General features: G+C 43.1%; 1 protein-coding gene across 4 annotated transcripts; it reads right to left on the bottom strand.

The window, feature by feature from the left end:
- Window positions 1-1,140: 1,140 nt before the first annotated feature.
- Window positions 1,141-27,769, bottom strand: LOC118388271 (macrophage-stimulating protein receptor-like). Of its 4 annotated transcripts, none has more exons than XM_035777139.2 (21): window positions 27,372-27,769; window positions 24,752-26,023; window positions 17,540-17,716; window positions 17,120-17,242; window positions 16,806-16,976; window positions 14,179-14,342; window positions 13,918-14,053; window positions 10,842-10,978; window positions 10,479-10,658; window positions 9,836-9,935; window positions 9,495-9,713; window positions 9,040-9,186; window positions 8,045-8,201; window positions 5,562-5,645; window positions 5,262-5,462; window positions 4,922-5,008; window positions 4,619-4,800; window positions 3,763-3,872; window positions 3,097-3,262; window positions 2,879-3,015; window positions 1,141-2,353 (listed from the first exon to the last, which is right to left on the bottom strand). In XM_035777139.2, exons 2-21 carry the CDS (start codon window positions 25,949-25,951, stop codon window positions 2,119-2,121), a joined length of 4,113 nt encoding a protein of 1,370 aa, XP_035633032.1. In that variant the 5' UTR covers window positions 25,952-26,023; window positions 27,372-27,769; the 3' UTR covers window positions 1,141-2,118. The 4 variants fall into 4 exon arrangements, with proteins under 4 accessions (XP_035633032.1, XP_035633029.1, XP_035633034.1 ...); XM_035777136.2 differs by having other exon boundaries at window positions 5,547-5,645; window positions 27,372-27,768; XM_035777141.1 differs by having other exon boundaries at window positions 5,547-5,645; window positions 24,752-25,481; window positions 27,372-27,766.

Below are 27,769 nucleotides of genomic sequence, written 5' to 3'. Positions count from 1 at the left end.
AGCGCAGGTTGTCAACCTTTTCCTTTTCGAAGACCACTGAGCAAGCTTTCAAGAGTGCCCAATTGAAAAGGTTAACATAAACAAACACATTTGCACACACACACACACACACACACACACACACACACACACACACACACACACACACACACACAGCACATTAAGAGGCTGCTCTTTACAATAGCTCCACAGTGTTCTGGTGTTTATGACAGGTAAACCTATTATCATCTCTGCAGTGAGAGTATCTCCAGCTCTGCTCTGTGGGAGGCTCAGAGGAAAGAGATCCCAGAAGTCTGTGAAATACTTCAAACCCTTCGGTATAAGCAATAACCCAAAACACATATCTCATGAACACCTGTATTCATGGCTACTGTACAGAAACCAGTCATCTGATTGGCTGTGTTAAATCTAATGTTTTACTTTCTTCATGTTGATACAAATGTAGACTTGTGTTTTCTGATTGATGTCACTAAAACAATCCACAAGATAAACACAGTTGGAGGTGATTACACATCTAGTGACTGAAATAAACAAGAGAACTAAAGGCTATAGGGTGTCCTGAGATTTCAGTACAGACTACAGTCTGCCAGTGCCAATCATAACCATTTCCTTACGCAAAGTAAACATCCCTCTTATCTCCTTTAAGCATTGTAGTGTGAAACATAGATTGTTGTAACAAAGGTCTGGCGTGTACCTTGGTCTGATGATGTGCAGAATACTGCAGCAAAAGTACTCATGACAAAGGTTTTTACTGACCTCTAGTGATGGATTCAAAGACTGACAAGCAGTTGGGGCATACTTCAGCTCAGAGTTAAATGGGCAATCCGCAGTTCAAACAACATCAAAGCAGCCACCCCCTACTTGTTTTGGTAAACAGCTGAGGGATGGGGCTGGAGAATTTTAACCACTAACAAAGCTATGAATACAAGGACTGACCATCCATGATATCAAAAGTATAGTTTTAACCATGTTTTGAGGCTATGCAGTGTTTGTTTACAAACAATGGAGTAAAACAAGCTTATATTTATGGTTCTGATGGGGTGTGACAGTTGAACTAAGCTCACGAGGCAGTTCTAAGTTGTATTTTTTAAGAATCAATGGGTGTATACAGTATCATTCATTTAGAAGTCCAAAAATGGATGCAGCATCCCAGACTTTCCCTTTAATAAAAGACAGGGTTATTTCTCAAACCAGACAAATGTATATGTTGACTCCCTGAGTATCAATTAGTATTCCTATTATGATTTTCTCTGAAGAGGAAGGGCAATTTAAAGCTTACCTATTCACAAGGATGGCTAACTGAACTATCCTCTCTGAAGTGTGTCCTTGTGAATCTCAAGGGCTGAGTTGACAGGCAGCCCAATTCACATTTATCCCACTGCTAATTCGTTTTTTTGACAATCACATAAGATCTTTTCACATCAGATCTGTTTGGCCAAAAGACCAATTAGTTAGTGAAAAAAATATTAGAATTGGGGTGCCTGTGTAAATGCAGAAAAGTTGACCAGTTTGGTCAGTGGACATATTTCATACCATAATACAAATGACCATCTCGAATAGTGCGTTTACACATGCAGCACAATTCTGATCGGTGAAAAGACCAATAGTGACAAAAATATCCGTGTGTAAACGCAACCATAGCAAAAAAGTTAGCAAAATTTGACATATTATATCCATCCTATTAAACATTTTAATGTCAAGCTTAAATCATAGTCATTAATTAGCATAATATATCCACATTTCAGACATTTACATTCACTTGTTCATATTTACAGCTGTGCTTCAGACATGGAGAGGGTTCACTTGGTGTCCCATAAATGCAATTTCTCCAACTGAAAACCTACCTTTAAAAAAACATTAAAAGTACACAAAAATATGATATAGTCATAATTTGTGTACTCACAAGGTGGGGGAAACTCCATTGAAATTCAGTGTCATTGCTCACACAATTGGACACATTTAGTCAATAGTCAATGTTCTATTCCTTCCCAATCCAGTCTCAAGTAACAGAACTGCAAGATTCTGCATACTGCGTGCCCTCTGACCTCTCTCTACTGTCCCTGTCCTGGTCTGGTCAGTTCTGGTCTGTCTGGTCCAGTCAGTTCTGGTGTGGTCCAGTCAGTTGGACAGAACGCTGTCTGACTCTGATCCAGAAGAGGCTTCAGCCTTGTCAGCGGAGGCGGTCGGGGCGGGGTAGGGCCGTGGCTGGTCCAGGTTGACGTAGGTTACCTTAAGGCTGATGTAGTGCTCTCCCTCCAGGCAGGACCAGATCTCCAGCACCTCCTGGTCCAGCGTGTGGAAATCAGGCCTGAGCTCCGGCTCCGGGTTCCAGCACTCCAGCATGATTGAGTACCTGTAGAGAAACAACAGCAGCCATCAACAACCAAGACAGAGAAGCTGTAGAGCAATGGCAACTGCCGTCAACAACCATGAGTACCCAGAAAAACAGCAACCGCCGTCAACAACCATGAGTACCTAGAAAAACAACAACCGCCGTCAAGAACCATGAGAACCTAGAAAAACAACAACCGCCGTCAAGAACCATGAGAACCTAGAAAAACAACAACCGCCGTCAAGAACCATGAGAACCTAGAAAAACAACAACCGCCGTCAAGAACCATGAGAACCTAGAAAAACAACAACCGCCATCAAGAACCATGAGAACCTAGAAAAACAACAACCGCCATCAAGAACCATGAGAACCTAGAAAAACAACAACCGCCGTCAAGAACCATGAGAACCTAGAAAAACAACAACCACCGTCAACAATCAAGAGTTCCTAGCAAAACAACAAACACCATCAACAACCAAGCTCATCTGAGATCATTTTTTCACATTCTTAGCTTACGGGGTAGAAAATAAGCCCACAAACACTTACAGGGCATCAGGGCAGAACTGTGGCTGGGGAAGCCTGCGCCCCTTCAACAGGAATTCAGTGATGTCATAGGGGTCCACTTCAGGATAGGGGCTAGCTCCTCTGGTCAACAGCTCCCACATCAGGACCCCAAATGACCACTGTGAAGACAAGGGGTGAAGAGCTGGAGTCAAGACAGATCAAGTATACAGAGTATGCTAACTAAGGACATGTCCACTCACCACATCTGACTTCGTGGTGAACTTCTGTGTCTGCAGGCTCTCTATGGCCATCCACTTGACTGGCAGCTTGGCCTTCTTGTGGTTCTGGATGCTGTAGTACTCCTTGTCAAACACATCTCTGGCCATGCCGAAGTCTGCCACCTTCACCGTGAACGTTTCATCAAGCCTAAAGAGACAATAGATAATAGATGTTAATAAACAGATATTAAAGATGGGACTGCCAGGTCCTGGATTGATAAATAGTCTTTACATTAGTTTCAACTTATAATGTCACATGCACTAGTACAGTGAAATGCCTTTCTTGCCAGCTCCAAACTCAACAATGCAGTAATCAATAACAATGTAACACTAAAAATAACATAAGGTAGAACAAAAACACACAATAAATACAAATAAGAAGAACAGAAGAAAGTAAGTAAGCATAATATATAGAGAGTCAGTCAGTTCCAGTACCATATTTACAATGTGCAGGGATACTGGCTCGATAGATGGAGGCACTGTATTTATAGGGGTAAGGTGACTAGTATCAGGATATATGATAAACCAAGTAGCAGCAGCGTATATGATGATTGTATGTGAGTGGGTGTGTTTAGAGTCAGTAGTGAGTGTTTGTGTGTGTGTTGGCGTGTCCAAAAGGTATGAGTGACAGGGCTGCCCTTGACTCACATGCAATTCCTAGCAGCCAGGTCTCTGTGTACAAACTTCTTCTGGGCCAGGTACTCCATCCCTTTGGCAACTTGCAGCCCAAAGCCAATCAGGTCTTTCACTGTTGGGTTCTGGAGGAGGAGAGAAAGAGTAGCACAGGAGTCGTTGGTGAGATATCATTAAAACCTCTACAGGATCGGTGGGTCCCCTACGGGATGGTTGAGCTAATGTAGGCTAATGCGATTAGCATGAGGTTGTTTGTACCAAGAACATTTCCCAGAACATAGACATCTGATATTGTCAGAAAGCTTAAATTATTGTTAATCTAACTGCACTCTCCAATTTACAGTAGCTATTACAGTGAAAGAAAACCGTGCTATTGTTTGAGGAGAGTGCACAGTTATGTACTTGAAAAGTGACTAATAAATTCATTAGGCACATGTGGGCAGTCTCAATTTTTTTAACAGAAATGCAATGGTTCATTGGATCAGTCTAAACCTTTGCACATACACTGCTGCCATCCAGTGGCCAACATCTAAATTGCACCTGGGCTGGATTAATACATTATGGCCATTCTCTTGCATGTTTTTTTCTTTGTATTATCTTTTACCAGATGTGATATATATTCCCCTACATTAATTTCACATTTCCACAGACTTCAAAGTGTTTCCTTTCACATGGTTACTTCAGGTCCTGAGCTATAGGCAGTTAGACTTGGGTATGTCATTTTAAAAAAGTGGGTGGATACTCAAGAGTTAATAAAAGCAAAGCACTTGCAGTAATCTGTAGTACACTGGTGAAAAGGGTTAAGTATCAGTTAAATCTGGCATTTCTGTCCATTTACTTTGGCAAAGAAAGGCCCTATAGGCTGACTTACCCTCCTTTCACAGCGTATAAAGTGGCGCAGGTCTCCATATTTCATGTAGGGCAGCACCACCAGGGGGAGCCCCTCCTGAGGCAGAAGAATGCCCAGCAGGGACAGAACGTTGTTGTGGTGAAACTCCTTCATCAGGATGCCCTCTCTCAGGAACTGCTCCACCTCCTCCAGGGCCGTGATCCCTGAGAGTTAGAGTGCGAGAGAGAGCATTGTTCTACATGAAACTAGCAGGATATACACTCAGCAAATGACGAGCATAGTTGTTTATGGCAAGAGGACTCAAAATGTAAATAATCAACTTACTGTTCAATGCTTTAACAGCACAGTGGATTAACTGTTCTTGGTTCTTGTTGTCTGTTAGGTAGCCATGGTACACAGTCCCAAAATTACCTGAATAACAACAAAATTACATCAGTGTTTTGGGGGATAATGCTCTAGTCTAGTTACATACTTGTAAATGAAAAAAATATGAACATGTGATTGAGTGGAAATAGAAATGGATGGACTCTAATGAACTGAAGCTGACTACCAGAAACATGTTTATTCTCTCAGTATCTGAGGAGGTCCCGATTAGTTTGGCATGACAATGACAATAGGAATCGGCAAGACAGCACCAACAAATCTGGGACCGGTCTATCCATACCTTTGCCAATGATCTGGTTGCGGTGAATGTTGACAGTGTCGGCTGGGATCAGGACGTCTCTGACCTCCTCCAGGAGCTCAGGTTTCAGGGTGTCCACTGAGATCAGAGGCACGGCCAAGGGGTCAAAGGTGGCAGTGTAGACCAGGCCATGGAAGATTATCCCTCCTGAGCCTGTCGTCTGGCTCGGCTGGGAGGACAGGTCTGGAGTACAGAGGAAACATTGATGAATGAATTTGAATAACAAGATTGATGAATCATAATCAATGATCGCATCAAGGGTCTCACCTCGTCTATAGTCACCTGTGGGGGATAGGTCAGAGTTGCTGCTTATTCTTCTGCGGATGGACATCCTTGCTAAACGAGTCTCTACATTGGCTGACATTTCTAAATCAACACAATTAATGACATTGTCATATACAGTACCAGTCAAAAGTTTGGACACAGAACACACATGGGTAAAGCGACATTTGAAAATTCGTCATTGGCGTCGATTGGTTACAGATGATCCAATCGCTTATGAATTTGTTTTGTACAACACCCCTCATTTTGACTTCCCCAGAAACAACTTCAACAATGGGAGGCTCAGAGTGAAGTATAGTGGGGCAAAAAAGTATTTAGTCAGCCACCAAATGTGCAAGTTCTCCCACTTAAAAAGATGAGAGGCCTGTAATTTTCTCTCATCTTTTTAAGTGGGAGAAATTGAACAATTGGTGGCTGACTAAATACTTTTTTGCCCCACTGTATGTAGTGAACATCGAGCAGTGGAAGAATTCAGTTTGAGTCATCAGGCAAATAGTGTATAGATCCATTAATATACAGTACCAGTCAAACGTTTGGACACACCTACTCATTCCAGGGTTTTTCTTTATTTTTACTATTTTCTACAATGTAGAATACTAGTGAAGACATCAAAAATATGAAATAACACATATGGAATCATGTAGTAACCAAAACGAGTGTTAAACAAATCTAAATATATTTTAGATTCCTCAAAGTAGCCACATTTTGCCTTGACGACAGCTTTGCACACCCTTAGCATTCTCTCAACCAGCTTCATGAGGTACTGTAGTCACCTGGAATGGTTTTCAATTAACAGTTGTGCCTTATTAAAAGTAAATTTGTGGAATTTCTTTCCTTCCTAATGCATTTGAGCCAATCAGTTGTGTTGTGACAACGTAGGGGTAGTATACAGACGATATACAGAAGATATACAGAAGATATCCCTATTTGGTAAAAGTTCATTATTATGGCAAGAACAGCTCAAATAAGCAAAGATAAATGACAGTCTATCATTACTTTAAGACATGATGGTCAGTCAATCTGAAAAATGTCAGTGCAGTCGCAAAAACCAGCAAGCGCTATGATGAAACTGGCTCTCATGAGGACCGCCACAGGAAAGAAATACCCAGAGTTTCCTCTCCTGCAGAGGACAAGTTCATTAGAGTTACCAGCCACAGAAATTGCAGCCCAAACAAATTCTTCACATTGTTCCAGTAAGAGACAAATCTCAACATCAACTCTTCAGAGGAGACTGAGTGAATCATGGTCGAATTGCTGCAAAGAAACCACTAATAAAGGAGAGACTTGCTTGGTCCAAGAAACAGGAGCAATGGACATTAAACCGGTGGAAATCTGTCCTTTGGTCTGAAGAGTCCAAATTTGAGATTTTTGGTTCCAACTGCCGTGTCTTTGTGAGACACAGAGTAGGTGAATGGACGATCTCCACATGTGTAGTTCCCACCGTGAAGCATGGAGGAGGAGGTGTGATGGTGCTTTGCTGGTGACAGTGTCTGTGATTTATTTAGTATTCAAGGCACAATTAACCAGCATGGCTGCCACAGCATTGTGCAGCAATATGCCATCCCATCTGGTTTGTGCTTAGTGGGACTATCATTTGTTTTTCAATAGGACAATGAACCAACACACCTCCAGGCTGTGTAAGGGCTATTTGGCCAATAAGGAGAGTGATGAAGTGAGGCATCAGATGACCTGGCCTCCACAATCACCTGGCCTCAACCCAATTGAGATGGTTTGGGATGAGTTGGACTGCAGAGTGAAGGAAAAGCAGCCAACAAGTGCTCAGCATTTGTAGGAACTCCTTCAAGACCTATGGAAAAGCATTCCAGGTGAAGCTGGTTGAGACAGTTCCAAGAGTGTGCAAAGATGTCATCAAGTAGACACAATGGGTGTCTACTTTGAAGAAAATACAAATAAAATATATTTAGATTTGTTTAACACATTTTTGGTTACTACATGATTCCATTTGTGTTCTTTCATATATTTGATGTCTTCACTATTATTCTACAATGTAGAAAATAGTACAAATAAAGAAAAACCCTTGACCTAATAATAGGTGTCCAAACTTTTGGCTGGTACTGTATGTACTTAAATCAAAGCAAACAACTTTAGATACTTAGTAGAGATGTGAGCAAATTGAAGATAACATACTACAAGAGTACAAATGTATGATCTTAATTATGAGCCATTTGCTACAGCAGGAAAAAATATTCTGCAGCAACAGGAAATGTATATTGTTATGTGGATTATAATTAATGGAATATTTTTATAGGTTGATACACTTTTCTCAAATCTGAAATTTCAAAGTGGAAATTACAAACTTCAGAAGCCTATTTAAACCTCAAATACACTACAAGTTTAAAATGCAGGAAAGTTATCCTGAAACAGGGTTATAAAACTAAGCTCCAATAACTGTACTGGTAGATGAAAGCGAATCCCAAGGTAATCTCATGGTAGCAAATCCTACGGACAGTAACGGTTCTCACCTTTCTTTTTCCTCCTCGCATGTTTCATGGCGATGAAAGTCAGGGCAGCGCCAACGCACAATGCAGCAAAGATCCCCATCACCACACCCACTGTGTTGACAGTGTTGCTGAAGAAGACCACAGTGCCCACCTCATAGGCATGCCCATTCACAGACACCTGGGACAGAAAGCAGGATATCACTCAGACCTCGTTTTTACTCAGTAATCTACCGGTTTCACTCGTTCAAAATGCATACAAATTAATCCCGAAAGATACCAATAAACTTAGTCTAAACAAGTCAAACAACGTTTCTAATCAATCCTCAGGTACCCTAATATGTAAATAAATTAAAACATTTAAGATGGAGAATAGTATGTTAATTTACCGGAGATAAATAACAAAGTGTGCGCCCTCACCGACGCGCACCACAACACTACAGCTAAAATGGGAGCTCTTAGAAAAACTACAAATTCTAGTTCATTTTTCAAAAAACAAGCCTGAAACTCTTTCTAAAGACTGTTGACATCTACTGGAAAACCTAGGAACTGCAATCTGGGAGGTATTCCATTCATATTCCCATAGACAGCCATTATAATGAGTGGTGAGCTCAAAAGAATTCCCAGATGGATTCTCCTCGGGTTTCCGCCTGCTATATCAGTTCTGTTATACTCACAGACATTATTATAACAGTTTTGGAAACTTTAGAGTGTTTTCTATCCACTACTCCCAATTATATGCATGACCTTGCTTCCGGGTCTGAATAACAGGCAGTTTACTTTGGGCACCTCATTCATCAAAACTTCTGAATACTGCCCCCTATCCATAAGAAGGTTGGGGGTCAATTCCATTCCAATTCAGTCAAAGTAAACTGAAATTCTAATTCCAATTCATTTAAATGGAATTGACCCAAAACCGGTTTACTAAAGGCCCAGTTTGGTTTACTATAGAAGAGACATGATAATGGTTAACTAAGGGTTAAGTTCAATTAGGTTAACCAGTAAGCAGAGTAGCTCACCCTGACAGGTGACCCTTCACTGGGGATGATGAGATTCTTGGGGATCCTGCAGGTCAGTTTGTTGTCCAGTACCTGGACACCACAGTCCACACCTCCAATGCTCATTGTAATCTCCATACAGGGACTCACCATGCTCAGCTTGTTGTGCTACAGAACATGGCAGAGCAAGACTCATTGTCTCATTGCGGTACTTATTGGAGCCTTGTTATTATTTACCACAGGGGCCGAAACGGGTTAGTTGTAAGCTGGTTATAATGATGTCATTTCAACCAATCAGCTTTGTCCGCTGGGACCTAAGAAATTAAGAAATCAACTACTTACACTACTGGTACAACAACAGTCATGGTCAGATTTACACAGCAATCGATTGTTCAATTGTAGAATAGAGTTACTGTACTTGATTGACTGACTACGTAGCTGGTTGATAATGCCTGTGTGTATGATTGTGAACGTACATGCAGGGAAACCTCAGTCTGTCCAGGGCTCAGGCTCAGTACGTTGCCTTCATACTCAAAGGGGGTGATGCTGGCGTCTGGTTGGTATTCGAAGCGCTTCACCACAAGTTTGTTGGCCCCGTCCATGTTGATAGTGATGATGCCCTTGTCGGTCTCATTCCTGGGGAAAACAGGGGCGAAGCACTCCATATGTGTGGGGGTTGCTGTGCCGTTGCAGACCTGGGTTACATTCAAAGTGTCAATAACAGTATTCTGGGGATAACTTAACTCACTTTTCATAGATGTTACCTCCATCTTAGGTTCATGAGGCCCAGAGTTGTTAACCCTAGAGGATAACTTACACGCTGCAGAAGCTTCTGTGAGGGGTTGTGGGATTTGTAGCGGATCACAGTGTTGTACGCAGAGTCCAGATTACTGCCTTTGATGATGATTTTGGATCCACTTAATCACACGATTCAACAAATAAAAACAAACGAATACAGACTTGGTGTTATAGGTCACTATTGCTGAGTGTACATTTAGAGGAAACCAGCACAATTTGCAGTTTATTCTTTATTATTTTTCAAATAGTTGTGGCAGTTGCTGAAATGAGACCCACAAATGGACACACAACAGGTCTCAGCATGTCTATTTCTGTTAGCCAAATCTTCACTTAGATTTACCTAATTGTCTAAAGAGTTTGAACATTTCCTGCACGGCATGTTTTCCCTCAGCTAAAAGTGTAGGCACTGCACTGAATGCACTTTCCTTATTACTGGCTGCTCTGTCATTGTATCTAACACTATGCCTGCTATCAACTGTCTTTTCAACTGTTTTCGACAGTTCTATAAAGCAGCATTTGTCAGTCAGCTATGCCCTGAAGCACCCATATGATGCCAGCTGGCCAGTGAGTAAAGTACGACCTAATCTCTCGTGGACAGATTTGGGAAGTGACAACATTGTGAGAATTTTACTTCTGGGTAACCAATATTAAGTATGGCCTACCTTCTGAAGCTGCAGACTGGCTGTATCACAGTGATCACAGGGTTATTCTTGTAGTGAAACATCTTGGTAGTAGACACTTGGGATTTGTCAATGAAAACCCTGACAGGCACCTTCTTCACCACTGCCAACCCTTTGGACAGGCAGACTATGGAGGACATGGTCCCAGTACCCTCAGAGACACTGGCAGAGACAGCGTAACAAGTGGGACAAAAACATCATATTATGAACACTAATATACCGTAGATACAGACAGACACATACTAAGAAAGGGACATATTGTTTACTTCCAATGAGAGACCTTGAGAGAGCAAATTACACAGCAGAAACCAACGAAAACAGAGAGAGGTGGATGCCCATAATTACCTCTTGATGGGGCAGTCCTGGTCTCCTATAGACACAGTCTTTATCATCCCAGCGTTCAAGTGAGGCCCTGTCACTGTGACCAAGGTTCCCCCTATTTGAGGCCCGTAGTCAGGAGTGATTTCTGTGATACTTGGCTCCTGGATACAAAAGTAGACATTAGGATGAATTAAATATATATACAGTGCATTTGGAAAGTATTCGGACCCCTTGACTTTTTCCACATTTTGTTACGTGACAGCCTTATTCTAAAATTGATAAAATAGTTTTTTTCCTCATCAAACTACACACAATACCCCAAATGAAAAAAATAATAATAATAATAATTTTGTATAATGTATAAAAGTACAAAACTGAAATATCACATTTACATTAGTATTCAGACCCTTCACTCAGTACTTTCTTGAAGCACCTTTGGAAGCGATTACAGCCTCGAGTCTCCTTGGGTATGACGCTACAAGCTTGGCACACCTGTATTTGTGGAGTTTCTCCAATTCTTCTCTGTAGATCCACTCAAGCTCTGTTAGGTTGGTTGGGGAGCGTCACTGCACAGCTATTTTCAGGTCCCTCCAGAGATGTTCGATCGGGTTCAAGTCTGGGCTCTGGTTGGGCCACTCAAGGACATTCAGAAACTTGTCACGAAGCCACTTCTGCGTTGTCTTGGCTATGCACTTAGGGTCATTGTCCAGTTGGAAGGTGAACCTTCACCCCAATCTGAGGTCCTGAGCGCTTTGGAGCAGGTTTTCATAAATGATCTCTCTGTACTTTCCCTTGACCCTGAATAGTATCCCAGTCCTTGCCACTGAAAAACATCCCCACAGCATGATACTGCCACCACCATGCCTTCACTGTAGGGATGGTGCCAGGTTTCCTCCAGACGTGACGCTTGGCATTCAGGCCAAAGGGTTCAATCTTGGTTTCATCAGACCAGAGAATCTTGTTTCTCATGGTCTGAGAGTTCTTTAGGTGCCTTAGGCAAACTCCAAGCGGGCTGTCAGGTGCCTTTTACTGAGGAATGGCTTCCGTCTGGCCACTCTACCATAAAGGCCTGATTGGTGGAGTGCTGCAGAGATGGTTAAGTTTCTCCAATCTCCACAGAGGAACTCTAGAGCTCCTTCATAGTGACAATCAGGTTCTTGGTCACCTCCCTGACCAAGGCTCTTCTCCCCCGATTGCTCAGCTTGGACCGGTGGCCAGCTCTAGGAAGAGTCTTGATGGTTCTAAACTTCTTCCATTTAACAATGATGGAGGCCACTGTGTTCTTGGGGAACTTCAATGCTAACAGAAATATTTTGGTCCCCTTCCCCAGATCTGTGCCTCGACACAAACCTGTCTCTGATCTCTATTGACAATTCCTTCAACCTCATGGTTTTTGCTGTGACATGCACTGTCAACTGTGGGACCTTATATGGACAGGTGTGTGCCTTTCCAAATCATGTCCAATCAATTGACTCCTATCAATCTTGAGTCTCATAGCAAAGGATTTGAATACTTATGTAAATTAGGTATTTCTGTTTTTCATTTTTAATACATTTGCAAACCATTCTAAAAACCTGTTTTCACTTTGTAATTATGGGGTATTGTGTGTAGATTGATGACAATTATTTTTTATTTAATCAATTTTAGAATAAGGCTGTAACATAACAAAACGTGGAAAAAGTCAAGGGGTCTGTCTACTTTCCGAATGCACGGTATAAACCTGTGTGGAAGCGCCTGCCTTCAATATACTTTGTATCCCTCATTTACTCAGCTGTTACCTTTAATTTAGCAGTTACATACATACAGTACCAATCAAAAGTTTGCACACACCTACTCATTCCAGGGTTTTTCTTTATTTGTACTATTTTCTACATTGTATCTCTGGGACTCTCAGGATGACAAATCAGAGCAAGATTAATGAATGTAAGTACATTATTTACCTTCAGAGGTGAATATATCAAACCAGTCGCCGTGATAAAAGTATTTTGTTGTTGTGCACTCTCCTCAAACAATAGCATGGATTTTTTTTTCACTATAATAGCTACTGTAAATTGGACAGTTCAGTTAGATTAACAAGAATTTAAGCTTTCTGCCCATATAAGACATGTCTATGTCCTGGAAAAGGTTCTTGTTACTTACAACATCATGCTAATCACATTAGCGCACGTTAGCTCAACTGTCCCGGAGGAGGGACACTGATCCCGTAGAATTGAATGTTCTTTTATCTGTTTTTTTAATCTGGTTTTATTGCTAGTTTAAGTTACCTGGGGTGGCAGAGAGTTACATGTACTCATTTTTATTTTTATTTAACCTATATTTAACTCATGGCTTTATTTAATAATATGTGTTTCTCAGCTTCTGTTCTGGACCTGGGGACTGTGAAGGGACCTGTGGCTGCATGTCTTGTGTGGTACTGATGAGTGTCCAAACTGTGTGCCAACTGCTTGAACAGACAGTTCAGTACCTTTAACACATTAACATCTCACACAAAGACCAGTAGTGATGCCGTCAATCTCTACTCGACATACATACCACTGACATTCACCCTCCATGTACATCTAAGTGAAATATGTGCTGTTCTGTTCTGGACCAACTGCAATTTTCCTATGTCCTTCTTTGACGCACATGATCACACAACTGGGCAGTAGTCCATGTGCGACAAAACGGGGGCCTGTAGGACCTGCCTGGTTGATTTAGTTGTCAAGAAAGCAGAGCATTGCCTTAGACAGCCCTCTTCCCATTTTAGCAACCATTTTAGCTATCTAGGGTTACACCCAGCAGTTTAATCTACTCAATTTACTCAATCACCACATTATTCAATAATAGATCTAGATGAGATTTAGGGTTGAGTGAGTGATTTTGTCTCAAAAACAATGATTTTAGTTTGAGATATTTAGCACCAGCCTATTGCTAGATACTTATTCTAAAACTGACTGAAGTTCTATGTTAAGATAGTCAGTTATTTCTGGATTTACATCCTTATCATGGATTGAGAGTTATGTATCTAATAGAACATATAGGGTTTTATTAAATAGAAGCCTCTCTAATGCAAATTCAGTTTTTACTGTGTCAACAATAAAATAAATGTAATCCTCCTCACCACAAAAGTGAACCCTATCATTTGGTCTTGGCCTTCAACTGAGTAGCGTCCCTCCACCTTCCCCTCATGCACGGCCACGGTGATGTTGAGATCCTGCGATGGACCCGGAACCTTAGGGTGAATGCTACACACCAGCCTAGGAAGGGTCAGCGAGAAAGATCAGTGATACCTATAGCCTCAGCATAAAATAGTTTCACAGAGCTGATTTGGGTTGAGTTTATATGTCTCTATGTATTCTGTCTGTCTGTATGTGTTACTCACTGTGTACTATTGCTCTTCTCTGACAGCACAGTGCAGGGAGTCACTCCCACTCGCACCAGGTGGGTCTCCTCGCTGATGATGGCTGGTCGTAGAGGAGACTGGAACTCCCAGCCACACAGCCTTAGCTCTGTCTCACCATCAGGGGGAGCCGTCTTTGGGAAAAACTGGATCCCCAATACAATACCATCAGAAAGACTCCTCAAATGCTTAACTACAGTGCCTTCAGAAAGTATTCATACCCCTTGACTTATTACACATTTTGTTGTGTTACAGCCTGAATTCAAAATTGATTAAAATGTTTTAAAAAATTCTCACCCATCATCTACACATAATACCCCATAATGGCAAAGTGAAAACATGTTTTTAGAAATGTTTGCATTTATTGAACATGGAACACAGAAATATATATTTTAAGTAAGTATTCACACCCCTTAGTCAATACATGTTACAATCACCTTTAGCAGTGATTACACCTGTGAGTCTTTCTGGGTAAGTCTTTCAAGCAGTCATTTTGAAGTGACTCAAATCCTATTGATTTGCATATCTGATTTGAATCTGTTCTTTTTCCTGCACCGTGAACAGCCAAAAATCACATTGAATAAAATATTTCAACCCACATTTCAAACCACCTTCGTAGGTGGTTTACATAAATTAAGATACAAATCTGATTCCTGGCTATGTGACTTGTGTCTGAACATTCAAATCTGATTTATTTAACCTCAAGTGGGATTTAGAATGTTATTCAGCAGATCTCGTTGCTTGCTAGCTACTCTGTTAGTTTGACAACAACACGTGGTAGCTAACTAGCTTGTTAATTGTTTCCAAACAAATTAGTGAATGTGCTAGAAAGCTAAACATCTACCTAGCTAGCTGTGGCTAGCCAGAAAGGACTTGTTTTGAAAGTTGGATCATGTTATCCTTTAAGGTTTTAAGTCTTCTTTCTGAAGGCAGATTTTGAACATTCCAAGCAACTGAGAAACGACCATGGCAGGCAATGTTGTCACCTTAGCATGCTACCTAACTTCTGGGTGATAGGAAGCACAAGAAACTACCACCAATCAGCCTACACAACTGAAAACACACACGTCATTACTATGGCAACTAGCGTAGCCTTGTCTGCAAATGACTGCTGTCTGAACACACACAAATCTGATTTGGTCAATTAACTTGCTGTTTGAACAGTCAGTAGACCAGAACAGGTTTGAAAAACAATACTGATTTGAGAATTAAGGCCTGCAGTGTGGACAAGGCTTAAGAGCTGGATTGTACAATATTTGCCAATTATTATTTTAAAAATTCTTCAAGCTTTGTCAAGTTGGTCGTTGATCATTGCTAGACAGCCATTATCAAGCCGATTTAAGGAACATTCAATGTCGTCTTGGTAAGCAACTCCAGTGTATACAGTATTTGGCTATTTATCTCCCAGTGGCTGTTGGAAAGCAGGTTTCCTGTAGGATGTTGCCTGTGCTTAGCTCTATTCTGTTTCTTTTTATCCTAAAAACTCCCTAGTCTTTACAGATGACAAGCATACCCATAACATAATGCAGCCACCACCATGCTTGAAAATATGAAGGGTGATACTCGGTGATGTGTTGGATTTGCCCCAAAAATAACACTTTTTATTCAGGAAATAAAGTTAATTTCTATGCTATATTCTTTGCAGTTTTACTTTTGTGCCTTATTGCAAACAGGATGCATGTTTTGGAAAAGAAAATGATTCTGTACAGGCTTCCTTCTTTTCACTCTGTCATTTAGGCTAGTATTGTGGAGTAACTACAGTGTTGTTCATATATCCTCAGTGTTCTCCTATCACAGCCATTTAACTCTATAACTGTTTTAAAGTCACCATTGGCCTCATGGTGAAATCCCTGTGTGGTTTGCTTCCTCTACGGCAACTGAGTTAGGAAGGACGCCTGTATCTTTGTTATGACTGTGTATTGATGTACAATGCAAAGTGTAATTAATAACTTCACTATGGTCAAAAGGATATTCAATCTCTACTTCTTTTTTTACCCATAAACAGGTGCCCTTTTTGCGAGGCATAGGAAAACCTCCCTGGTTTTTGATTCTGTGTTTGAAATTCACTGATTGCCTGAGGGACCTTACAGATACTGTAATTATATGTGTGTTTTTGTGTGCGGTACAGAGATGCGGTAGTCATTCAAAAATCCTGATAAACACTTTTATTGCACACAAAGTGAGTCCATGCAACTTATTGTGACTTGTTAAGCAAATTATTACTCCTGAATGTATTTAGGCTTGCCATAACAAAGGGGTTGAATACTTATTGATTTAAGCTGTTAGTTTCACTAATTTGTAAACATTTCTAAAAACATAATTCCACTTTGACATTATGGTGTATTGTGTGTAGGCCAATTACACTAAATCTCAATGAAAGTAATTTTAAATTCAGGCTGTAACAACGACAAAATGTGGAAGAGGTCAAGACGTGTGAATACTTTCTGAAGGCACTCAGTTTCAATATCCTGTTGATAATGTCCTGGTTTCTTCAACCTACGTGTTTGGTGGTCGTGGTTCAGACATTTATGATCAGATGAAAAGACAAGACCCTCCCTCTACTGGGTGGCTTCTCTTCCACTCCATACTTCAGCCCCCAGCAGTCTTACCTTTGTGATGACGGGAGGACAGGACTCACTCTTCCACTGTATGAGGCATTCCTCCTGCCTGGAGCACACCCCCGAACACCAGCCACACCCTATGAACCTGGGCGCCATCAGACACGTGGAGCAGGTCAGGAAGTGTTTACATCCTGGTCCTTTAGGAGACACACTGAACATCTGGCACAGAGAGAGAGAAAAGTGAGAAATGAGAGGAGAGACAGAGAGAGAGAGAGAGAAAAAAGAGTCACACTGCCAAAATAAGTCACAAGTAAAAAACAAGGGAATACCAAGAAGTATTTATGATTGAATTGAAAAGGCACCTTATTTCCAACCACAAAGAGCAAGGACTCGTTAGATTGCACAGCAGCTTTCCTTGACACCTCATTGTCCTCTCCCAGAGAATAGTTGGCAAAGATGATGGGATTTGACCTCCTCAGGATGAGCTACAACAGTCAAAGTCACTACAGTTATATCATTAAGTCATGGCAGACCTATGAAAGGAATGGACTTGTGATGTGTTCTACTTAGGTTGGTTACAATGCCGAGAGAGCTAATGATTGTCATTGGAGAACACTGATTATATAATGTTTACACTTGAGAAAAGACAGTCAAGCATAAGGTAAAACTAAATATAACTCCATCTACCCCAACTTTCACTGTCTGCATTCATGAAGTAGACTGTAATGTCATATTCTCCCACCAGATGTCTCAGTGAGTATACTGTACTGTACCACACACACCTGCAACAGCCTGCCGTCCTTGGTGCCAATGTGTGCCACAGTGTTGTTCCCGATGATGGTAACCAGTACTGAGGTGAGCAGGACGTTGTTCATGTACCTGTTGAAGAGGTCCAACCTGTAGTATGGCTTAGACACCAGGGTGGACTTGGCCATGCATGTAGCGTTGTCGTCGGAGCTCTGCAGACACACATAGAGATTACTCATACTGACTAACTATTCAAACATGACTGGTCATTTCACACCTTTTCCATTTTAGATGAGGTTTATTACGTTGGTAATCCTATGGTTTATTTTACTTTACATAAAGTGAGCTCCAAAATGATTGGGACAGTGACACATTTGTACTCCAGAACTTTGGAACAATACAATGATTAGGATGTTAAAATGTAGACTGTCAGATTTAATTTGAGGGTATCCAGAAATTGCAGCACTTTTTGTACATTGTCTCCCCCCATTTTAGTGGATCAAAAGTACTGGAACAAATCCACTTACAGTATATCACAAAAGTGAGTACACCTCTCACATTTTTGTAAATATTTGAGTATATCTTTTCATGTGACAACACTGAAGAAAGGACACTTTTCTACAATGTAAAGTAGTGAGTGTACAGCTTGTATAACAGTGTAAATTTGCTGTCCACTCAAAATAACTCAACACACAGCCATTAATGTCTAAACCATTGGCAACAAAAGTGAGTACACCCCAAAGTGAAAATGTCCAAATTGGGCCCAATTAGCCATTTTCCCTCCCCGGTGTCATATGACTCATTCGTGTTACAAGGTCTCAGGTGTGAATGGGGAGCAGGTGTGTTAAATTTGGTGTCATCGCTCTCACACTCCCTCATACTGACTGGTCACTGGAAGTTCAACATGGCACCTCATGGCAAAGAACTCTCTGAGGATCTGAAAAAAAAAGAATTGTTGCTCTACATAAAGATGGCCTGGGCTATAAGAAGATTGCCCAGACCCTGAAATTGAGCTGCAGCACGGTGGCCAAGACCATACAGAGGTTTAACTGGACAGGTTCCACTCAGAACAGGCCTCGCCATGGTCGACCAAAGAAGTTGAGTGCACGTGCTCAGCGTCATATCCAGAGGTTGTCTTTGGGAAATAGACGTATGAGTGCTGCCAGCATTGCTGCAGAGGTTGAAGGGGTGGGGGAGTCAGCCTGTCAGTGCTCAGACCATACGCCGTATACTGCATCAAATTGGTCTGCATGGCTGTCGTCCCAGAAGGAAGCCTCTTCTAAAGATGATGCACAAGAAAGCCCGCAAACAATTTGCTGAAGACAAGCAGACTAAGGACATGGATTACTGAAACCATGTCCTGTGGTCTGCTGAGACCAAGATAAACTTATTTGGTTCAGATGGTGTCAAGCGTGTGTGGCGGCAACCAGGTGAGGAGTACAAAGACAAGTGTGTCTTGCATGAGTGCTGCCGGCACTGGGAAGCTACAGTTCATTGAGGGAACCATGAATGCCAACATGTACTGTGACATACTGAAGCAGAGCATGATCCCCTCCCTTCGGAGACCGGGCCGCAGGGCAGTATTCCAACATGATAACGACCCCAAACACACCTCCAAGACAACCACTGCCTTGCTAAAGAAGCTGAGGGTAAAGGTGATGGACTGGCCAAGCATGTCTCCAGGCCTAAACCCTATTGAGCATCCGTGGGGAAACGGAAGCTGGAGGAGTGCAAGGTCTCTAACATCCACCAGCTCCATGATGTCGTCATGGAGGAGTGGAAGAGGACTCCAGTGGCAACCTGTGAAGCTCTGGTGAACTCCATGCCAAAGAGGGTTAAGCCAGTGCTGGAAAATGATGGTGGCCACACAAAATATTGACACTTTGGGCTCAATTTGGACATGTTCACTTAGGGGTTAGCAGGCAATATTAAATTGCCAGAATTGTGACAATGTGAAATTGTGTCACTTCTCTTGCGTTCATTGCACGCAGAGTCAGGGTATATGTAACAGTTTGGGCCTCCTGGCTCATTGCAAACTAATTTGCCATAATTTTACGTAATTATGACATAACATTGAAGGTTGTGCAATGTAACAGGAATATTTAGACTGATGGATGCCACCCGTTAGATAACATACGTAACGGTTCCTTATTTCACTGAAAGAATAAACGTCTTGTTTTCGAGATGATAGTTTCCGGATTCGACCATATTAATGACCGAAGGCTCGCATTTCTGTGTGTTATTATGTTATAATTAAGTCTATGATTTGTTAGAGCAGTCTGACTGAGCGATGGTAGGCACCAGCAAACTCATAAGCATTCATTCAAACAGCACTTTCATGCGTTTTGCCAGCAGCTCTGCTGTTTATGACTTCAAGCCTATCAACTCCCAACATTAGGCTGGTGTAACGATGTGAAATGGCTAGCTAGTTAGCGGGGTGCGCGCTAATAGCGTTTCAAACGTCACTCGCTCTGAGACTTGGAGTAGTTGTTCCCCTTGCTCTACATGGGTAACGCTGCTTTGAGGGTGGCTGTTGTCATTGTGTTCCTGGTTCGAGCCCAGGTAGGGGCGAGGAGAGGAACGGAAGCTATACTTTACATTGGCAATACTAAAGTGCCTATAAGAACATCCGATAGTCAAAGGTATATGAAATACAAATGGTATAGGGAGAAATAATCCTATAATTCCTATAATAACTACAACCAAAAACTTCTTACCTGGGAATATTGAAGACTCATGTTAAAAGGAACCACCAGTTTTCATATGTTCTCATGTTCTGAGCAAGGAACTGAAACGTTAGCTTTCTTACATGGCACATATTGCACTTCTACTTTCTTCTCCAACACTTTGTTTTTGCATTATTTAAACCAAATTGAACATGTTTCATTATTTATTTGAGGCTAAATTGATTTTATTGATGTATTATATTAAGTTAAAATAAGTTCATTCAGTATTGTTGTAATAGTCATTATTACAAATACATTTTAAAAATTGGCCGATTAATCGGTATTGGCGTTGAAAAATCATAAACGGTCGACCTCTACTACAAATTGGTTGGATGCATTTGCTTTTTTTTATGGTTGTGTTTCTGATTATTTTGTGCCCCACCACCACGCACACCTCACCACACACCACACACACACACACCCCACCACAAACACCGCACCACCACACACACGCACCCCACCACCACACACACACCCCACCACCACCACACACAAACACCACCACACACAAACACCACCACAAACATACCCCACCACTAAACACACACCCCACCACTAAACACACACCCCACCACCACCACACACACACACCCGCACCCCCACACACACATACTCCACCACCACACATACACACACTCCCCACCACCACACATACACACACTCCCCACCACCACACATACACACACTCCCCACCACCACACATACACACACTCCCCACCACCACACATACACACACTCCCCACCACCACACATACACACACTCCCCACCACCACACATACACACACTCCCCACCACCACACATACACACACTCCCCACCACCACACATACACTCCCCAACACCACACACACACCCCAACACCACACATACACACACTCCCCAACACCACACATACACACACTCCCCACCACCACACATACACACACGCCCCACCACCACACATACACACACTCCCCACCACCACACATACACACACTCCCCACCACCACACATACACACACCCCCCACCACCACACATACACTCCCCAACACCACACATACACTCCCCAACACCACACATACACTCCCCAACACCACACATACACACACTCCCCAACACCACACATACACACACTCCCCACCACCACACATACACTCCCCACCACCACACATACACTCCCCAACACCACACATACACACACTCCCCAACACCACACATACACACACTCCCCAACACCACACATACACACACTCCCCAACACCACACATACACTCCCCAACCCCACACATACACTCCCCAACACCACACATACAGACACTCCCCAACACCACACATACACACACTCCCCACCACCACACATACACTCCCCAACACCACACATACACTCCCCAACACCACACATACACACACTCCCCAACACCACACATACACACACTCCCCAACACCACACATACACACACTCCCCAACACCACACATACACACACTCCCCAACACCACACATACACTCCAACACCACACATACACTCCCCAACACCACACATACACTCCCCAACACCACACATACACTCCCCAACACCACACATACACACACTCCCCAACACCACACATACACACACTCCCCAACACCACACATACACACACTCCCCAACACCACACATACACACACTCCCCAACACCACACATACACACACTCCCCAACACCACACATACACACACTCCCCAACACCACACATACACACACTCCCCAACACCACACATACACACACTCCCCAACACCACACATACACACACTCCCCAACACCACACATACACACACTCCCCAACACCACACATACACACACTCCCCAACACCACACATACACACACTCCCCAACACCACACATACACTCCCCAACACCACACATACACTCCCCCAACACCACACATACACTCCCCAACACCACACATACACTCCCCAACACCACACATACATACACTCCAACACCACACATACACACACTCCCCAACACCACACATACACACACTCCCCAACACCACACATACACACACTCCCCACCACCACACATACACACACTCCCCACCACCACACATACACTCCCCAACACCACACATACACACACCCCCAACACCACACATACACACACTCCCCAACACCACACATACACACACTCCCCAACACCACACATACACACACTCCCCAACACCACACATACACACACTCCCCAACACCACACATACACACACTCCCCACCACCACACATACACACACTCCCCACCACCACACATACACTCCCCAACACCACACATACACTCCCCAACACCACACATACACTCCCCAACACCACACATACACTCCCCAACACCACACATACACTCCCCAACACCACACATACACTCCCCAACACCACACATACACTCCCCAACACCACACATACACACACTCCCCAACACCACACATACACTCCCCAACACCACACATACACACACTCCCCAACACCACACATACACACACTCCCCAACACCACACATACACACACTCCCCAACACCACACATACACACACTCCCCACCACCACACATACACTCCCCAACACCACACATACACTCCCCAACACCACACATACACTCCCCAACACCACACATACACTCCCCAACACCACACATACATACACTCCCCAACACCACACATACATACACTCCAACACCACACACACACACACTCCCCAACACCACACATACACACACTCCCCAACACCACACATACACACACTCCCCAACACCACACATACACTCCAACACCACACATACACTCCCCAACACCACACATACACTCCCCAACACCACACATACACTCCAACACCACACATACACTCCAACACCACACATACACTCCCCAACACCACACATACACTCCCCAACACCACCCAGCAGAACATAAATAAAGCTACTCCAACACAGCACAAGTATCTAACCTGCCCTCACATGCCTCTTTACCGTTCCTTTAAGTGTCTTCTACACACATCTTTATCTGATCTTCCACGTTCCTACAACTTAACTATAATCAGTTGAGATGTTTAACACTGACAATATGGCTGGCAGTACACTTCTCTAACAGTGTATTTCTGTATTGAGTTGTAAACAACAATGACAGTAATAACTCATGACATCATCTGCTTAAACACTTCCGAGATGGAATTAAGTTGAGTAACCCTTCTTATAAACAGTAACCCCACCTCTCTCTCATATATATCGGGGCGGCAGGGTAGCCTAGTGGTTAGAGCGTTGGACTAGTAACCGGAAGGTTGTGAGTTCAAACCCCCGAGCTGACAAGGTACAAATCTGTCGTTCTGCCCCTGAACAGGAAGTTAACTCACTGTTCCCAGGCCGTCATTGAAAATAAGAATGTGTTCTTAACTGACTTGCCTGGTTAAATAAAGGTAAAATGTAAAAAAATATATATATATATACATACACATACACACGTATATAGAACACGTAGGAGGCACAGGGATACACTCCCTCCCATTCACATTGTGTCACTTTTATCAACTCCATTTATAACCTCAGAGTTGGCACACCGCCCCTGCAGGTGTCCGTACGAGCTCAAAAAAGGTGAATGTTTGAAAGTCACACCTTGATAGCAGATATCACACAGCAAACACCATTGTTTAAAATTAATGCAGTTTGTTGAGATCTATTCTTCCAACTATACATACACTACATTTCCTATCCTCCTGTGTCATTTCCATTTCCTGTGCCATAACCTGGTCACAGTCATAATATTTTTTTTAAACAGCTTAATTCAATCATTTTGAACATTTGTAATGATCAAATACAAGGTGTGTCGTACAATATGTAAAGTCTACCCTAAGCTTCCATAGTTAAGATTTCAGAAACAACGGTACTGTAGCAGGGCTTTCATGTATAGTACTCAGGCTGTATCAACAGTTCCCACCCTTTCAGCATGGTATGGTAATAGTCATGATTGTAACTCAACAGAGCAGAACACTAGTGTGGCAATACACTGGTGGGATCTGACTCATTCACCCCTCCCTCCCTGTTCTCACACACCCGACTTCCTCCGCTCACAGCACTGGTACTTGTAATGGACAGTACAATTGCAATAACCAACCTTTATGTTACTCTAATGACATGTTTTTTATCCAGGACTGTTGAATATCAATAAAACAAGTATATCTTCCTATCTACCATCAGGCTTCACCAACAACCCAACAGAATCCCTGGCAGAGCAGAGCAGAACAGAACAGAGCGGAGCTGAGTAGAGCGGAGCAGAACAGAGCGGAGCAGAGCAGAACAGAGCGGAGCAGAGCAGAACAGAGTGGAGCAGAGGAGAACAGAACAGAACGGAGCGGAACAGAGCGGAACAGAGCTGAGTGGAGTAGAGAGGAGCAGAACAGAGAGGAGCGGAACAGAGCGGAGCAGAACAGAGCGGAGCAGAGCGGAGCAGAGGAGAACAGAACAGAACGGAGCGGAACAGAGCTGAGTGGAGTAGAGCGGAGTTGAGTAGGCCTGTCACTGACCTCATGAGGGCAGCTCTCGCAGAGCTGGAAGTGACAGAGCCCCCTGGAGAGCTGCTCTGTGCTGGACCTGCAGCAGTCTTCCGCTCCCCGGTCGATGGCCCTGTTCACGTTGGGCATGGGGAAGGCACACATGGCTGAGTTACTGTAGGGCCTCCCAGAGCCATCTGTCACTGCAAACACTCCATAGAGGATGTCATCCTTCTCCCCCACCCCCAGCTCCTCTGCCAGCTCCTTCCCTGCCCGGCTGAAGTGGGCCGCCTGCAGCCCGTTATACACCACGTCCTGGAAAATATTGCCCCCCCTCCTCCTCCGCCTGCGTTTGGGCTCAAAGCGACACTCCAGCACCACCTCACGGTACAGCCACGCTTCCGTGTCCTTCACCGGGAGACGGCCCAACCGAGTCTGATATGAGTCCAGGAAGTTCTCCCTCTGGACAGACAGGAAGTAGACATAGTCCTGTGTGGAGAAGCTGTAGATGTAGTCGATCTGGTAGGAGTTCTGTAGTTTAGGGAGCACAGTCAGACCCTGCATGACCATCTCAAAGCCATCCAGGGTCGACAGTGGCCGGCGCACTGATAAGGACGGTCTGCCGTACCTCTGCGCCACACGCTCATTGAGTGTAGCCGCTACAAAGAAGTAGGCTGTGTAGCCTTGCTCCACGATGATGACCTCAGTGCCCAGGGGGCTGGCCAGGCAGTCAGGGCAAAGGGACGGAGAGTTAGCATCCTTCCTGAAGAGACATTCAGATTTAGGTGGGATATCATTAGAGCTAAGTTCATGTAAATGACAGATCCCATGCTGAGAGCTCCCACAGGAGTACAGAGAGTTAAGATAAGGTGATGGGTCCAAGAGCAGGACCTCATTGTCCGTGTCTACTGAGTCCTCAAGATCGGCCTCGATGTCACACAGGCCACAGGTCTGACACTCCGGGCTGCCCACTGGGCCTGTCCTCAGCTCCCATAACTTACTGAGCTCTCCACTTACTGCCTCAATCACATTCTGAGAAGCCACATAAACCTCAGGCATGTACAGGTTGACCACTATGTTCTGGATGGGTTTGGCTGTCTGGAAGTGGGGTATTGAGTAGTTAAAGGTGAAATCCACCTCCTTGCGAGGGGTCGTGGGACAGGTGTCCTGTCCTGAGGCTTTGAGGGTCTCTATCCATATGCATGTCACCAGGAAGTTGGCCCAGGGGACCATCTCCACTGCTACTGCCTGTTACCTACAACCACGAGAATATCTCCTCCTGAACATTCTGGTGATCAGCAGGAGCTATGTGTAAAAAGAGAGAGAGAGAGAGAGAGAGAGAGAGAGAGAGAAGAATGTGGATGAACTAGAAGGAATTTATAATAACTCTCTAACCCATTTACAACAGAGAACTAGTGGTTTGATAAGAAAAAATATCTCCTAAGTGCCATATTTACTCTGCTAGTCTGATTTATATGACCAGAGTGAGTCAGTTTTGTTTACTCTGCTAGTCTGATTTATATGACCAGAGTAAGTCAGTTTTGTTTACTCTGCTAGTCTGATTTATATGACCAGAGTGAGTCTGTTTTGTTTACTCTGCTCATGTTTTTAAAGAGAGAAGATAGTATTGGTATTATTGGGGGATGGGAAGATTTGCTGATACAATCTGTGGTTGAGGGAGTGGCATTTTGTGCTAAAACTATAAACATGATTTCATATTTATCCAAAAGGATTGGTATGCATAACGTAAGTGTTTGAGTAGCAGTCCAGACTGAGTCATTAGAGTTCCACTCTATGGGATACACCAAAGTGGGTCAAGAATCTACATTGTACAAGACAAAACATGCTCCCTGTTGACGTAACTGTGGAAATGCACTGTTTGCGTTTCAGAGTCTCTCTTCCATCAAATGAACAGAAAACAATAGCTAAATCACTTGGTGTAACCCTATTTCATCTGTTTCATTACAGTGTCTGACAGATGTATGATAATAAAGTGTTTGTAGAACCATGGTCACATGAGTTAGATGTCAGAATGAAAGATTAGATGAAAGTGGTGACGTTTCAGTAACTTCCTGTACTATAGCACCTCCACCAAAATGCTGTCTGAATATAAAACACAATTCAGCCTCTAATCACAATAATCTTTGATTATAACCTACAGGCTCCTGAGCGGGGCAGCGGTCTAAAGCACTGCATCTCAGTGCTAGAGATGTCACTACAAACCTCGGTTCAATCCCTGGCTGTATAAAACCGATCGAAAGTACCATAGACCAGCGCACAATTGGCCGGGTTAGAGGAAGGTTTGGCCGGAGTAGACCATCATTATGAAACATGAATTTGTTCTTAACTGACTTGCCTCCCTAAATAAAGGTTATGTTATAGATATGTGATTGACAGAATTGTGTTTATGATAGTTTGTAGGCTATCCATTTCTGTGTAGAATAAGAGAAGCGGATAGGCTGATACGTCATACTTTTTTAGATAACTGGAAGATGAAGAAAAACACAAGACAAACAACTGGATGAAAAATCCTCGGGATGTTTTGGTAGAGTACTAGAATACAACCGACATGCACACTTATTGATTATAAAGAAATTATGAATGCACTGAATTAGTGTAAAGTAATATGCCAGCCAGATTGCCAGGTACATACCTGAGTGCGTATAATGCCGTGTCTCCAGATAACTAAAGTCTTGATTCCCAGACACAACACTGGCTGTCTTTGATGTTGTCTGTGGCACTAGGCTACATGCGGTCCAGTTCTGTTCTGTGCACGTGTTGATGTATGGAACAAATTCAGAAACTCCATGTGAACTTTCTGTATGGACCTGGGACAAGACGCACACCTGGAGCACAATTCCGCATATACTCCTCATGCCCCGCCTACCGCAAGGAAGTACGCACTGGTTTTGATTGCACAATCTATTTTTTTCTGTCCTATGCCATATCAAATATTGCTTTTTTTCTCGCTTGAGATTCTCATCTGAAGTCACTTGAAGGAAAACAATTTTCACACTCACGCATGAAAGCAAGCGATCACACACTCACTCG

This window comes from Oncorhynchus keta, chromosome 10 (assembly GCF_023373465.1).
Source record: "Oncorhynchus keta strain PuntledgeMale-10-30-2019 chromosome 10, Oket_V2, whole genome shotgun sequence".
Lineage (NCBI taxonomy): Eukaryota > Metazoa > Chordata > Actinopteri > Salmoniformes > Salmonidae > Oncorhynchus > Oncorhynchus keta.
Note: the sequence above shows the minus strand (reverse complement) of the source record. Positions and strands in the feature narration are given on the sequence as shown.

What these genes read in the sequence shown, in the direction of transcription:
- LOC118388271 (XM_035777136.2), bottom strand. Translation starts at nt 25,951, where the DNA reads ATGGTCCCCTGGGCCAACTTCCTGGTGACATGCATATGGATAGAGACC. An exon ending in CCAGTCTGCAGCTTCAGAAG is followed by an intron (nt 9,936 to 10,478) that starts GTAGGCCATACT and finishes CGTGTGATTAAG; the next exon opens with TGGATCCAAAATCATCATCA. An exon ending in GTGAAGGGTCACCTGTCAGG is followed by an intron (nt 8,202 to 9,039) that starts GTGAGCTACTCT and finishes TTTCTGTCCCAG; the next exon opens with GTGTCTGTGAATGGGCATGC.